At 50.2% G+C, this 14,096-nt stretch overlaps 1 protein-coding gene across 1 annotated transcript in view; it reads right to left on the bottom strand.

The window, feature by feature from the left end:
• The window catches only part of ASIC1 (acid sensing ion channel subunit 1), a 211,367-nt gene extending 201,343 nt beyond the window's left edge, over positions 1-10,024 (bottom strand). Inside the window, exons 1-3 of the mRNA XM_077328618.1 lie at positions 9,854-10,024; positions 9,272-9,669; positions 3,212-3,407 (exon numbers count right to left, since the gene is read on the bottom strand). Of these exons, the coding sequence (XP_077184733.1) occupies positions 3,212-3,407; positions 9,272-9,636 (561 nt within the window). The 5' untranslated portion in view covers positions 9,637-9,669; positions 9,854-10,024. The remainder of the gene's footprint in view (positions 1-3,211; positions 3,408-9,271; positions 9,670-9,853) is intronic.
• Between the last annotated feature and the right edge of the window lie 4,072 nt (positions 10,025-14,096).

Here is a 14,096-nt window from a genome sequence, read left to right as displayed (position 1 = left end):
ATAAGTCTTTTATTGTAAAACTGAATATATGAGGGTTTGTTATGATTAGTTATGACATGTCTAATAAAGGATAGTTGTGTGTTTAGTTTAGCATATTTTGGATTTACAATTTAGTTCTTACACACATTTCCACCTCAACATTTCTTGTTTTCAGATTGGGGGTGGGGAGGGTTGGTTTCATGCTTTTCATCCACCTTGCTGGGGCTTTGCAGATTTCATCTTGCCCCTGCCCCGCAGACATGTGCCACTCACCCATCACCTTAGGATCCTGATCAGTCCCTCATAAGGGCTTTTTGACTGCCAGGACCCTCGATCCTTGTTGGTGAGTATTTGTGCCAGACAGTTCCAGATTAGCCATGGGGAGTGCTTGAGAAGTATGAATTAGGGAAGCTCATTCTGGCAAAGTTTGGAAACGGCTGATCCATGATCTGACTCTTCAATAGTAATCCTGCTGAAGAGAAGCACAGCCTAGAGCAGGGCTAGTCAAACTGCGGCCCTCTAGATGTCCATGGACTACAATTCCCATGAGCCCCATGCCAGTGAATGCTGGCAGGGGCTCATGGGAATTGTAGTCCATGGACACCTGGAGGGCCGCAGTTTGACTACCCCTGGCCTAGAGGCATCAGCAGTCTCAAGGCAACTGGCATGGTTCAGACATAGCAGGGGTTGTTGTTACCTAAATCCTGGGGCATCCTCAGGCTTCCATATACTCTCCACTTACCACCAGCATGTCTCAAAAACCATAAACATTTCCTATCTGCTGCTTCCTCCAGACTACAAACTATGGTTTGTTCTCTTCTATGCAAGCCAGAATGCCAAATTATAGTTTTTATCCTGATTTGGAGAGGAAAAGGTTCGGATGAAATGACAAATGACAAAAAAAATGAATCAGGAATTGTAATCTACAATCGAATCCTGGGCCCAATCTGCACATGTTAGAGAACACACTTTCAATGCACCATAGAAGTAGGTTTTCCTGTTCCACAGAGGAAAATCCAGCTGCAAAAGCACATTGAAAGCGCATTACCCAATGTGTGCAGAATGGGCCTTGGTTGCTGGAAAAGAAACAAACTCTGATTTGTACAGGCCCCTATGTCCAACTAGAGATAAATCAACTGGAACCATAGCCAAGATTTCTCAACCAGGACAGCAACCATTGCAGCTGCTTGCACATGGGCAGGACAAAGAGTGTGGGTAAGACCAACAACTACAACAAAAAACGTCTGGAGATGGTCAAAAATAACTTGTCAGCTGTTTTTGGTTTGTAAGCTGCTTTGTCTCAGTCCAGCCTCTTAGTAACATTAAAATGGTAGAAGGATCATTGGTTCTAAAAAGTCTCTGTATTGTCCACCATTTCACTAATGATTTCCTATGACAACAATTTTGAGTCTTCCATGTCCCTAAAGTTCTTTTCATATAGCTTTTTTAGAGCTGCATTTGGTCATCCCTGGCCTAAGCAGTATCTTAAACTTCATCCTAAGCTTTATTTCAGTTATGATTGTAAGCCACCTTGAACCTTGAGGAAATGATATCTATATTCATCGATTCATCGATTCATTCATTCATTCATTCATTCATTCATTCATTCATTCATTCATTCATTCATTCTTGTATTTATTGACCACCTCTCCCAGCACAGCCAGCTCATGGTGGTTTACATACCTTTAAAACCCCACATAAAACAATACCCAACGAAGTCTTTAAAAACCCAGGTGGCAAAAAAACACTATCTTCGGGGTACTCCCCCCCACACACACATGCACAACAGTCAGCCCTCCAGGAGGTAGCTTCTGAGAGTATCTGGGCCAGCAGCTTTTCCATAGGCCCCTGTAGGGAGGGAGCCGATCTTCCTGGTCCCGCCTCAACCAAACGCCTGGCCGAAGAGCTCCGTAACTAAATCTAGCCCTCTTCCTTTAAGTAAACTCAGATATATGTGTCGATCTGAATCAAGTTGACTAAGCGGCTCGGATGATACCCTTTGCCACGTGCTCACTAATCACACAGAGGATGCCTGATTATTTTAGTCCGGCTTATTTCTTCCTTCTCGAGCTCCTGCTTCGCTCTGTATCTATTCGTCCCTTGCCCTGCATGAGCCACTATTGCAGCTGTCCATCTTTATTCTGTCTTTATTCACCTCAAGCAGAGGGGGCTTAACCAGATTTGATGCTCTGGAGTGAGTCACTATGGACTCTTTATGCAGCTTTTCTCCAGGTGAGACAACCAGGACAAGAAGACTGGTTTCTGTTCATGATATCCAAGGCTGCTCTTGCAAGGAGCTCAACAGCATACATTGTGGGAACCTGTAACTCTCTTCCAGCTTTGACCAAAGCCTGACTTGCCAGCAATCAGCTTAAATTCACACGAGTCGCCGCCAGCCACTGCTAGTACCTGGTAATGATTCAGATGATCGGCACATGGCCACAGTCCCCATCTGCACCAACAGTTATCCAAGTCTACACCAATGAAGGTGGCACTACAGTCTCCTGACAGGCTTTACAATGCCCATGGCCAGATGTTTTCTCTACTGGACCTCTCCTACACGCCATTGGATGCACTGAGGCTGGTCATGCCCTGGGTGTATCTCTACAGACAGAAATTACAGCAGGGGCATCCTCCAGAGGTCAGCCCAGCATAAATAGCCATTGCTACCACAAGGTCTACCATACAGCTGATTGCCTCAGGATTTATATACATAACCAAGGTCCTGACAGGCTTCTTTAATTCTGCCTCCAATTATATATTCTCTTTCAGCCTCTCCCTTGGGTCCTTCACAAGCCATTGACCTCCACCCCTCAAAGATAAGCTTGCTGTTTCTACATGATCCTTTAATCAATGAGTCGCTTTGGCCTCCGGTTCACCCCACCGAATGTGTAAAAAAGAAATCAGGTTGAGGCGACATCAGGGGTTTGTTACCCTGGGATAAACTTATTGTGTCAAGAAGATCTGAGGGAGGCTATGGTGTTCTTCTCACTGACCTTGAGATTCCCAAGATGCACCTCAATACAGATCACGCCAAAACAGACACAAAACCATCTACTCAGCAGCCTGTCAGCCACTACATTTCTCCTCAGCAAAGCAAGGCATCATCGCAGAGCACAACGTAGATTCTCTTCTCCTGGACACCCAACAGGGTCTGAGGCAGTAAGACACCAGCCAAATGCACACCACATCTCCTTGCTCAAGAGGCCAAAGGCACAAAATAGTGACTCACCACTTTGAAGTCTTCCGGGGCGCATGGTTCCCCACGGAACAAGCAGGAGAGCAGCATTTCCCGGATGTCGTGCCCAGCTCGGTCAGAGAACTCCAGCATGCTGAAGGGTTTTGGCTTGAAGTTGCGGAAATTTGCCTTCTCCTGCAAGATCTCCACCTGCTTCTCATCAGCCATCTGGGTGTCTGGGATCTCGTACCTGGAGAAAATACACAGTTTAGTCCTTTTAGGGAAAGCATGTGACTCTTCGTATCCCCTGACTGGGTTGGCCCTCGCCCACGGAGACAGCCCCACAGACTCCTCCAAGTGTTCCTGTGATCTGGCTGAGTGATGTACTTTGAGAAGGAGCATTTTGGAGCGCAGTGCTTCAGCTATAGTTTATTTGGAGCTGCTACAGGCAACAATTTGTGCCATGAGAACCCAGTATTTAGGTACCCTAGGTGGTAAGCAAGCATGTCATGCTCCTGAATGCACACAGACAGGCTTTTTCAGGACCCACAGTTATATTTCCTCTCAAACCAGCAGCTTCTGCACATGCTGAAGTCATTAGATGTATTATATTTGTTCCAGTCATGAGAGCTAGGAGCTTAATTTCCCCCCAGAAATCCACTATTCTCGTGCTTCTACTACATATGCTGCTTACAAGGGCCAAATTGACATGATGGGAATGAACTGTGTATATATTATTCCCCTCCTTATCTCGCTGTGTGTCACTGCTACAAACAGTTTTCTTCCAGGCCACATCATCTCAGGGATCAGAGTTGGGCCGGGGTTGGGGTGGGGACCCTGCTTCAAACAACAGAATGCAATGAGGTAAGACAGGGACAAGGGTAAAGCTCCCCCGGAATAAATAAATATATGGATCTCTCCACCATCTGGCCCTTTGTGAATGTTCCAGGTGATAATATCAAGCAGTAACCTTATATTCACACAGCCCGTGTCAACATGTTTTAAACATACCACATGCGTATACTCTCCTCAAAGGTTTCTGTTGCAATACACACCTGTGCCTCTTTCTCTAACTGCAACAAAATTCATTGTATTTTTCATCACACCCTTCCTCTGTGGAGTTTGGAGAAGTATATAGAGTTGTCCCCCACCCCACTCAACCCCGACCCTTTTATGCTCAAAGCCTGCCTGAGAGAAATAGCAACGGGTCCATTGTCTGCACTCAGGGGTAGTCAACCTGTGGTCCTTCATATGTTCATGGACTACAATTCCCATGAGCCCCTGCCAGCAAATGCTGTCAGGGGCTCATGGGAATTGTAGTCCATGAACATGTGGAGGACCACAGGTTGACTACCCCTGCACTAGAAGATCTCCACAAACAGTGCAGAGAATGACTTCCCTGGCTCTTCTCTCCCACAACAGCTCCCACAACAGCCCTCCCCCAATACTGCTCCTTTGGGACAAAGAGAGAAGTTTGCTTTGAGGTGCACTAGGAAATGCTCTGGGTGAACCAAGCCAGGGTCTTGCACTGAAATACATGGAGCAATGGCCTTTGGAATCCAGGCCTCCCCCAGTTCTAGCCTGACCATTACACACCACTCGCTCCTTAAAGACTCTGCATGGTTATTCTGTGTGAGTATGGGGGGGGCACACAAAATGCTCTGTTTCAGTGCTTAGTCAGTTACGCCTGCCCATACTGATCCTCTGCTGGCCCCCTTGGTGGATGCAGCCTAGAGTCCAGGCCCTGGCTAGTGAAGCCAGATGTGGCTTATCCGAGAGCTAAAATCTCGTATAAATGTAGAGTTTCCTCTGTCTTATTTTGATGTGCTGCCCTGGAAACAAAGGAATCTGTCACAGGGATGTGCTTTTTGATCCATGATGGCCTCCTCATAATTTCATCTTTGTTTCAAAACAAAGTTTTGTAGCCCTTAAGGGACAAAAAGGGTCCCCGAAGTGCTGGATGAAACATCAGAAAGCCAAAAGAGGAAGCTGAGCAGGATTTCTAGAAGTCAAAGGGTGGGCCCTCAGGACCTATTTTTATTCTTGGCCATCAAAAGCAATGTCATTTTTTTTTTACATTTAGATTTTACACTCAATCCTATAGGATCCCAAGTGGCTTACATTGGTGGCCCTCATTCATTTTTATCTTCACAACAGCCCTGTGATCATGCAGGTTAGGCTGAGAGAGAGAGAGAGATTGAGATAGAGAGGGAGGGAGGGAGGGAGGGAGGGAGGGAGGGAGAGAGAGCTGTCTGAAATCACCCAGTGAGCCCAGATGGCAGAGTGGAGATTGATATCTGCGTCTCCCGTATCTGACACTGTAAACCCCTACACCTCTCCTGCAAAACAAATATATGCATACTTCCTTAATTTATATAAAATTGTAGAACACATCTTGTAGCGATTTAACCCTAGTGCCGGGACCTCTGTAATCATATACAATCATTCTTATTCCTAATGTGGGCATCGCCTGGCATTGACCTGACTCAGTTCTGATGCACTGATGCTCTGGAGTCCTCCCAGGGCTCCCCTTGCTGCCCAAGAGCCTCATGAAGCTGCCTTACTCTGTGTCAGAACCCTGGTCCAACAAGCTCAGCCCCTCTCCAGGGCTGCTGGCAGAGGCTGCCTGACCTCACTTGCTACGTCACCCTTTAAACTGGAGATGCTGAGACCTTGGCGTGCCAAGCACACGTTCTCTAGCACTGGGCCACAGCCCACCCCACGGACATGGATCACATTGCTTCCAGAACACGTGTAAAGGAGGAATGTACCAGTGGGTGGGCTGATACTGCTCCTTGTCTTGCCAGTGCAAAGTTAATGGTGGAATCAAGCCTCTGAGCTTTTGCACTGGTAACCATGACACATTTGAACTTTGTTATTACGGTATGATTCTTGGAAATTTTCTGAGTCTCGGATTCAGTACTGTGCCTTCTGACATGGTGAAGTCAGGCCTTCTGGCATTTCTGTCACCGAAAGATGGCTACAGTGAATATCTTAAATTGCTTTGGGCTTGGTTTTTTTTTTTAAAGAAAGAAAGTCAATAAATGTTATAAATAAGTTGTCAAGTGCTCAAGTGCAAGAGCTGACAAGTACTTTGAACAAGCGGAGCCTGGAGGTCTCCCTCAGCTATACTTGCCCAGACTAAAGGAATACAACAGATATGGGAGCTTTACGTCAGGTGCTAGTAGTGGATTGGCTCTATGAGGTCACCTGGTTCCCAGAACCAAGAGGATTCTGGGCCGTCAGAGTGGGAGCATCCCAGCTCAAGCTTCCTGCAGTTTGTTCCTCCAAACCGTGACCCTGGAGGTGCAGGGGAATCATAACATCCAACCTAAATAAGTGATACTACTTTCAAAGAAGCTCAGGGCTCTTCGTTGTTACTCAGAAATAAATATGCTTCACTTTCTCCATCAATAAATCTCAAATTCTGTTCTCAGAATAAATTAAGGCACATTGGCAAGGCTTGTGCACATTATTTTGCATAAATGTGATTAATTGCATGGAACGTTCTGAATCAGATATTTCATCATAATTTGGACTTTTTCCCCCCCCCCTCCCTGAAGCTGCGCAGTGAGGTATACCAGTACGAGATTGGGCTGATAGAGGAAGCCCTTGGAGTTGGGAAAGCGGTATTGGCAGGGATGAGGAGTCTGGGAACTCCTAATTCCAGGTTTCATACAAGACCTCCAGAATGATGAAAGCGAAAAACATGAAGTGGTATTATATTACCTACAAGTCACAGAAACCCAGATTTATCTTAAGATGGCACTTTTTACACATGGAGAACGAAACTAGATCAGTGTCAGGAGCCAGTGAAGAGAGGCTGCTATAGACACTATTCCTGTGATTCTTAGGCAGGATTACAAAAGAGGGGTACCGTTTCTCTCTCATTCAATTCAACCCCCTCCTCATCCATGGAGCTTGGAGCAGAACAACCTGTTAGCCCCCATCTCCTACAAAAACGAAACCTAAGAAAAAGGCATGGATATACTTCTGCCATTCATCTCCACTTTCATCTTCTTGCTTTTCCTTTAGTGTTTCCCGTGTGATTAAGGTTTAGATTGTAAGCTCCTTGGGACAGTGACCAGCCTTCCCATGTTCCGTATATTGTCATATGCATTGATGGCATTGCATAAATAAGAAATTACAAGAATAACTACTTTGGTTTGGCCCCTGTAGAACAAGATGCAAGACAGCTGAGCCTCACTGGCGATTAGCAGCCAGAATTGGCTGTCATATCCTAAATCCCTTCTGGAGGATCTTGGATCCTAAAGCCCGAGTGAACAGCCAAGAATGAACACCAAAACATAATAAGAGCCCTGCTTAATCAGGTCAAGAGTCCTGTTTCCTACAGTGGTTGAACCAAAGAGATACTCTTAGAATGCCCAGAAACAGGACACAAGAAGGGTATACTCCCTTGCTCCCAGCACCTGGTCAAAGGTATACTGCCTCTGCATCTGGAGGTTTTTCTGAGCAATTGAAATTAAAGGCTGTCTTCCATGGGCATGCCCTGTCCTGGTAAATTCATCCAAGGTCTCGGTCAGGACCCATCCACCTTCTAGCAGAGGATTCCATAAAGTACTTATGCCTATCATTTCTTTTGTCTGATGTGATTCTACTGCCAATCAATGTCAGTGAGCAAGTCTGAGCTCTGGTCTTATGGGGAAAAGGAGAAAAAGTCATCTCTATCCGCTTTCTCCACACTATGTGTACATTTGGAACCTGCTATTATACTCCTCTCCCATTAGTTATTTCTGCCTACTAAAACTGTGCCTGGTCACTATTGCAACACTAGAAGGGCCTTCTGTCCACTCCCGCAGAATGCTCCTTATGGTTTTCTGTTCTGAAATGCAGACCCTATTGTGTGGAATGGAGGCATTTTAGGCCAGCCCTTTAAAAGAAAGGAGCCCCGATTTTAAAAAGGACATCTTGCAACTTCAACCTTTAAGAGCCTGAATATTTAGCTATTTTTAGTTGTCAAATGTGGGGATGATTTAAATTACAGATTTGTCTTATGCTATGCAGACTAAATTGCACCAGGAGGGCAAGGCAATAGCCAAACAAGCGGTGTGTCTAAGAAACCCACAAAAACTTCCCTAGAAAGGCTGTCTCCCACCCCTTCACCCCTCCCTTAAGAATACAACAGGACAAGGGTGAGGAGTTGCCATTCTCTCCGGCAGAGGGCAGCAAGGTGCCTATCTGAGCTGCACTGAAAGGGCCAGGGGGGTTCGTAGGGTTCATGCACCTGAGCACTTAACAGCAGTCACTAAAACAAGCAAAGAGTAGCTTTGGCTGCCAACAGCCTCCTTACAAGGAAAGCAAGGAATTCAAGAGGCCTCCTGCTGCTGCACAACTCATGTTGCAGGAAGCCTGCCTCCTGGCCTCGCCTCTTCTCCAAGGAGTCCTGCATGGCTACTGTCCATGGTCCTGAGCTTCACTTGTCCCGGCCCTGCAGGGTCTCGCTTACAGCTGCTTGGGAGTGTGTGGGGAGACCACCAGAAGTGAGGCCTAACCTGGCCCCTGGCTGATCCGCTGGAGAGATCACAGGGACCGGCTCCGTTAAATTGCAGTGAAGGGAGTGAGATGAGACTGTAGGTAGAGGATAAAGAAAGGGTGGCTTCATGATGCAAAGAAAATGGGGAGGAGGGCCATGTCTGCTGTGTGGGAAGGCAGCAGCCTTCAAGGAGCACATTTGGAGTGTAACACAGACCATGATCAGAAAAGGGGTGGATAGGGCCACCCATGACGCATGACAGGAGCAAGGTACTACAGGATTCCCATTTCCATACGCATAGCAGTTGCAAGGAAGCATGTGTAGGGAATCCTGTGTGTGAGTGCCTTCAGCATGACACACAGGCTTGCATGCATGGGACATGCATGGCATGCCGTGCCCAACATGTGGCCCAGCACCTCTGCACGCATCAGCACAGTGTGTTACAAGGTACATTGGAAGAAGTCTGGGAAACCTAGACAGAGCCTGTTTCAGAGCCCAGTGAACGTAATCTCCGGGGGCCACAGGCATGCCAAGTACACGTTACACAGGCTGGGCCAGTGCGCACCCCACACGAGTGTGCTTGAGAGCTAGAAGCTCGGAGGTTCTGCCCCCTGACCCACCTGTTATTGAGCAGGGCCAGCAGCTCCCCGGCGTGGTACAGGTCGTTCTTGGTCACCCGGCTGAAGCGAAACTCGTTGAGGTTGCAGAAGGTGACGGCGGGGAAGGTCATGTTGGTGGTGGTCACCTCGTCCAGCTTGGTGACGTGAGGGTAGCGGAAGTAGTACTGGATGCGCTCGTTGCACACGAAGACCAGCAGGGCGAAGGAGCCCACGAAGCACAGGGTCCAGAAGACACGCTTGACCGACAGGCGCTCGTAGGAGAAGATGTGCGACAGGCCGTGGAGCGTGGAGCTGCTGGCGAACGCCTCCAGGCTGACCGGCTGCCCGTTCTCCACCTCCTCCTCGTCCACCTTGAGGTCCATCATGCTCAGGCCGGGCCCGGAGGAAGCGGCGCTGCTCTGCGGGGAAGAGCGCGAAGAAGCCACGCGTGACTCCCCGCCCGCCCCGCGCCCTCCCCACGCCAGGGGCCGCCCGTCGCTCGTCCCTGCCCGCCCGCCCATCGCCCTGGCCTCGGGCCTCCCAGCGGCCGGAGCTCGCCCGCCCCCCGTCCCCCGCCCCTCCTCTCCCGCCGCGGATGCAAACCTGCAAGCAGGGCCAGCGTCCGGGCGCCCGGCGGAAGGCAGCCTAGGCAGGCAGGCAGGCAGGCAGGAGCGGAGCTGGCCGGCCGGCCGGCTGGGGGGCTGCGGGAGCGGCAGGCGGCCGAGGCCGGCGGCGAAGCGAGCGCGACGAAGGGCACCTGGCCGCGGCGGAGGGGGGCCCGGCGGCGGCAGTCACAGGCAGGAGCCGGCGGCGGAGCGGCGGAGCGAGCGAGCGGCGGCGGCGCCTGCCCCCCTGCCCAGCGCAGGCATCCTCCGGCGGGCGGCCTCAGAGGCGAGCGCAGGAGCCGCAGGAACGCATCGCCTCCGGATCGGCGTCAGGGCCCGGCGGGGCGAGCTAGCCCGGGGGCCTCCGGACCTCGCCGGGCGGCGGCGGGTGGGTGCGTGTGTGTGCGCGCGCGGGACTGTGTGTGTGTGTGTGTGTGTGTGTGTGTGCGGGGTGTGTGTGTGTGTTTGCGCGCCTGTGCGTGAAGAGGCGGCGGCGGCGGGGAAGAGACCCAATCTGGGCTCGGCAGGGTGGCGGTGTGCGCGCGGGCAGCAGGGGCTGTGGCCAACATGTGGGAGCGTGGCGGAGCGGGGGTGCGCGCGCGCGTGCGCGAGGGTGCGTGTCGCCGGCTCTTCTCTCCCCACCCCCCCCCCCGCCGCCCACCCGCCGCTCTTCTTGGAACTGAAGCCAAAGTCCCGCGCCTGCCCACCCCCCACCCCCCACCCCAGCAAGGAGGACCGTGCCGCCGCCCCCCCCCCAAGCCCAAGGCTGGCCAGCTGGGGTGCCCAAGGACGCCTTCCCACCCAGCAGCCCGCAAAACGGGCCCCGGTGGCCAATGTGGGCTTCGGATTGAAACACGAAAGTGTTCTGCACGTGGTTAGGATTGTTCGGAGGGGGGGGAGCCAAGCCTCTTTCTTTCTTTTCTTGAAGGGGGGGGGAGGAGCCAAGCAGGGAGCCTCTTTCTTTTCTTGGGGGGGGGGGAGAGGATCCTCTCTGGAGGCAGCCTGCTCTCCTCCAAGGACCTCGACGGACGCCAGGACGTTCTTGTGAACAGCCACCGGCAGCTGGTCTCAACCAGATGTGACATTTCCAGGCCCCCATGCCAGACACGGCACCAGCGCACCTCCAAATGACAGGGGCAAAGAGGCTCTTTGCCTGCTCTCTTTGCTGAAAAGCAAAGTCTAGGGGTGGGTGGTGGGTGGTGGGTGGGGAGTTAGCCTCCCTTGCATGTTGTCTCGGTTTCCCTGGGCCCAGGTACAGAGGAAGTCCTCCAATGAGGTGTCCAATAGGGGGGGGGGGGACAGTCAGCTATTAAGGCTGAGGCCAGCACTTGATTTATTGTGCTGGTACAGAAGAACACACCTACCTATTCGGAGCTAGAGTCAGGTCTCCGTTGCACTTGCTGGGCCCAAGAAAAACGAGAGGTATCCTGAAGTTACCAAAAACCAGTATATTGTCAGAGGGGTTCGAGGAGGATATGGACCATGCCCAGAGATGCTGTGTGGGCAGAAGTCCCAAAACCTCAGTCTCCTGCATCATCATCTCAAGGATCTTGGATAGTGTAGCTGGGGAAATGGTGTTGAGTCAGGACAGGCAAGTGTATGTGGGAGTGTGTGTCTCCAGTCTTGGGTAGGCTGTGAGTGTTAAATGAACCCTAACAACTAGGAGTGGGCAATCCCCTGACGTGGCTGCTGTGGGAGCTTGGGGGCTGCCACAAAACATTTGGAGATTCTGAGCCAAATGTGGTTATGATGGAGGGGGTGGCTTCTGAATGTTTGTTTCCTATAGACCTCCTCTGAAGCATTTCTCATTTCAGTGAAGCCAACCCTCCCCCCCATAACTGGGTCTTTGATTTGGGGGTGAGATGCTCGGTGCAAGAAGCAAGTGGGTGATGGCAAACCCATTGGTGGATCCCGTGGTGCCTGTAGGTGCCCCACCAGGATAGATCGTACTGCTCCAGAAAAAACTATTGTCTGACTCAGCATAGATTCATGTCTACATGAGAAGAAGTGCTGGTTACCATTGGAGCTCATTGGCTCTCAGAGCACTAGTTCATCTAGTTTGTGCACATCGAACATCCCTCACACATGAAAGCCAGAAGATGATGAGACAGGACAGGTCTTCCATTGTCTCACCACCCACCAGTTTGTGGCTATGTGGAGGCTGACCGGTGCTGCTTGCCCAGTGGGAAAAGCTGAAACCAGCTCACTCCTGGAATGCCAGCAGAAGTAATTCAAGGAAGGAGGAGGCCTATTAATTGCAACAGCACATCACCTTTTTGCTTCAGATCTCAATACAATTAACTTTAAGACTGGGAGCAAGCACACAGACACACACACCCCGCCCCTTCCTGCAGATGCCCAGGGTTAGACATGGTTTTCTGGCAGAAAGAAATGGCCCACCATTGCTAGAGAAAAGGATGGACAAGAGCTGCTTTTTGTACCCTACTTTTCACCACCCAAAGGCATCTGAAATTGGCTCACAATCCCCTTCCCTTCCTCTCCCTACAAGAGATGCCCTTTGAGGTGGGTGGACCTGAGAGAACTGTGACTGTTCCAAGATCATCCAGATGGCAACATGTGGACAAGGAGTGGGGGGATCAAACTGGCCCAGGAGGAAGGAGACCTTTCTGCCCAGCAGCAGGTGGCCATGTCCTCTGCTGCATATCTGGAGAAAGCAGCCTGCACATCAGCAACGGTCAGCAGTTCAGTCGAAGGAAAACAGAGCCTTAGACCCTGGAGAGCATTTGATTAACTTCACATTCTTCCCTGGAACTCAACCAGAACTGTCATTAATGTTAACATACCACAAGAAGCTTTTTTCCTGGTCAAGCCGAATCAATAACGAGAGAGAGAGAGAGAGAGAGAGAGAGAGAGAGAGAGAGAGAGAGAGAGAGAAGTGCATGGATTTTGATCCCAGAAAAGAAGTTTAAGACAGTGTATATATAAATCAAGACAGATAATTCCAATTCACTTTTTAAAAAAGACAAAAAACAGGTTCTTAGGCACACAGCCTAGTGGTGTGACCTTCTGCCCAAGCACATGCAGCATCCTTGCTTAATTGCAAACCACACCCACACCTGATCTAGCCTGACGGCAGGCATAAGAACACTGCACTGCATCTCCAGGCTCTTCTCTATGTACATCTTGGATCAGTATTACCAAGAGGAATGGTTAACACCCGGGCCTTTTCACACGCATCGGTGTGAAAACCAAGCTGGAGAATTACTCCCTCCCCTGGTAAAAGCAGCTGCCCCCATTAACCAGGCCACAAATACAGTCAGACCTGATCAGGAAGGCAACAGCTGTCCCTGCTGGGCAGTTGAGCCTTCATGCTGTAACTTAAAAGCTGTGCGCTGATTCTACCTGTCCTCTTCCCCATGGCCGGTGGGATGCATCCTTACTTCCTCTTGTGCTTTTGGCAAAGCAGCCAGAGCTATAGCCAGCAAAACCATGAGTTGCAGCTCAGTGATGGAGTGTCTGTTTTGTAAGTAGGCGGCTGCAGGTTTGATGGCCAGCATCTCCCAATAAAGCTGCACAGGTAGAAACCTTGAAGGGCTGCTGCCTCTCAAATTGTACTGTGCTAAAGGGACATGTGTGTAAGGCAGCTTAACAGAAGTGTAGTTCTCGTCTTGATCCTGATCCTGTGGATGGTTGTGCAATCTAGGAACAGAAGAAAATGTATATCAACTGCGGAGACAGAATGTTGTGACCTTGAACGCATGACTTAGACCAAGTAGGACTCTTGATCTATTGCTGATTGTGTTATCTGATAGGGAATGGCTCTCCAGGGACTCAGGCAAAGATTTTTCATATCACCGACTACCAGGCAACCTTTAAGTGAAGATGCCAAGGACTGGGATACTCTGCATGGAAAGCAGATTCTCTGCCACTCAGCTCTGGCCCCACCCCAATGCTCAGAGCTTGGGTTAGGTCCCAAGAATCCTTCATCCACCCCAGATTCTATGCCTGAAATAGTTTAAAATCTGAGAAGAGATATGAGGTCATGGCTCCAAACAGCCTTTTCTACTTGTGGAATCCCCAGATTCCCAGTCTCCTCAACGCACCCTGCCCCAACCCCTAAATTCTGCATCGTCTGCCTGGCAAAGGATCCCTGAGTTGTACACACCAATATCCCAGCAATTGCTGAACATGCAGTCTCTGAGAGGAGGGAGTGTGTGGAGGGAAATAACTGCTGCATGAGCTCAGGGACTACAGATGACAATGAATCTATTTTGGGAGGT

The sequence above is a fragment of the Paroedura picta genome, chromosome 3 (assembly GCF_049243985.1).
Source record: "Paroedura picta isolate Pp20150507F chromosome 3, Ppicta_v3.0, whole genome shotgun sequence".
Lineage (NCBI taxonomy): Eukaryota > Metazoa > Chordata > Lepidosauria > Squamata > Gekkonidae > Paroedura > Paroedura picta.
The sequence above is the reverse complement of the archived record's forward strand: the minus strand, read 5'-3'. Positions and strand labels throughout refer to the sequence as shown.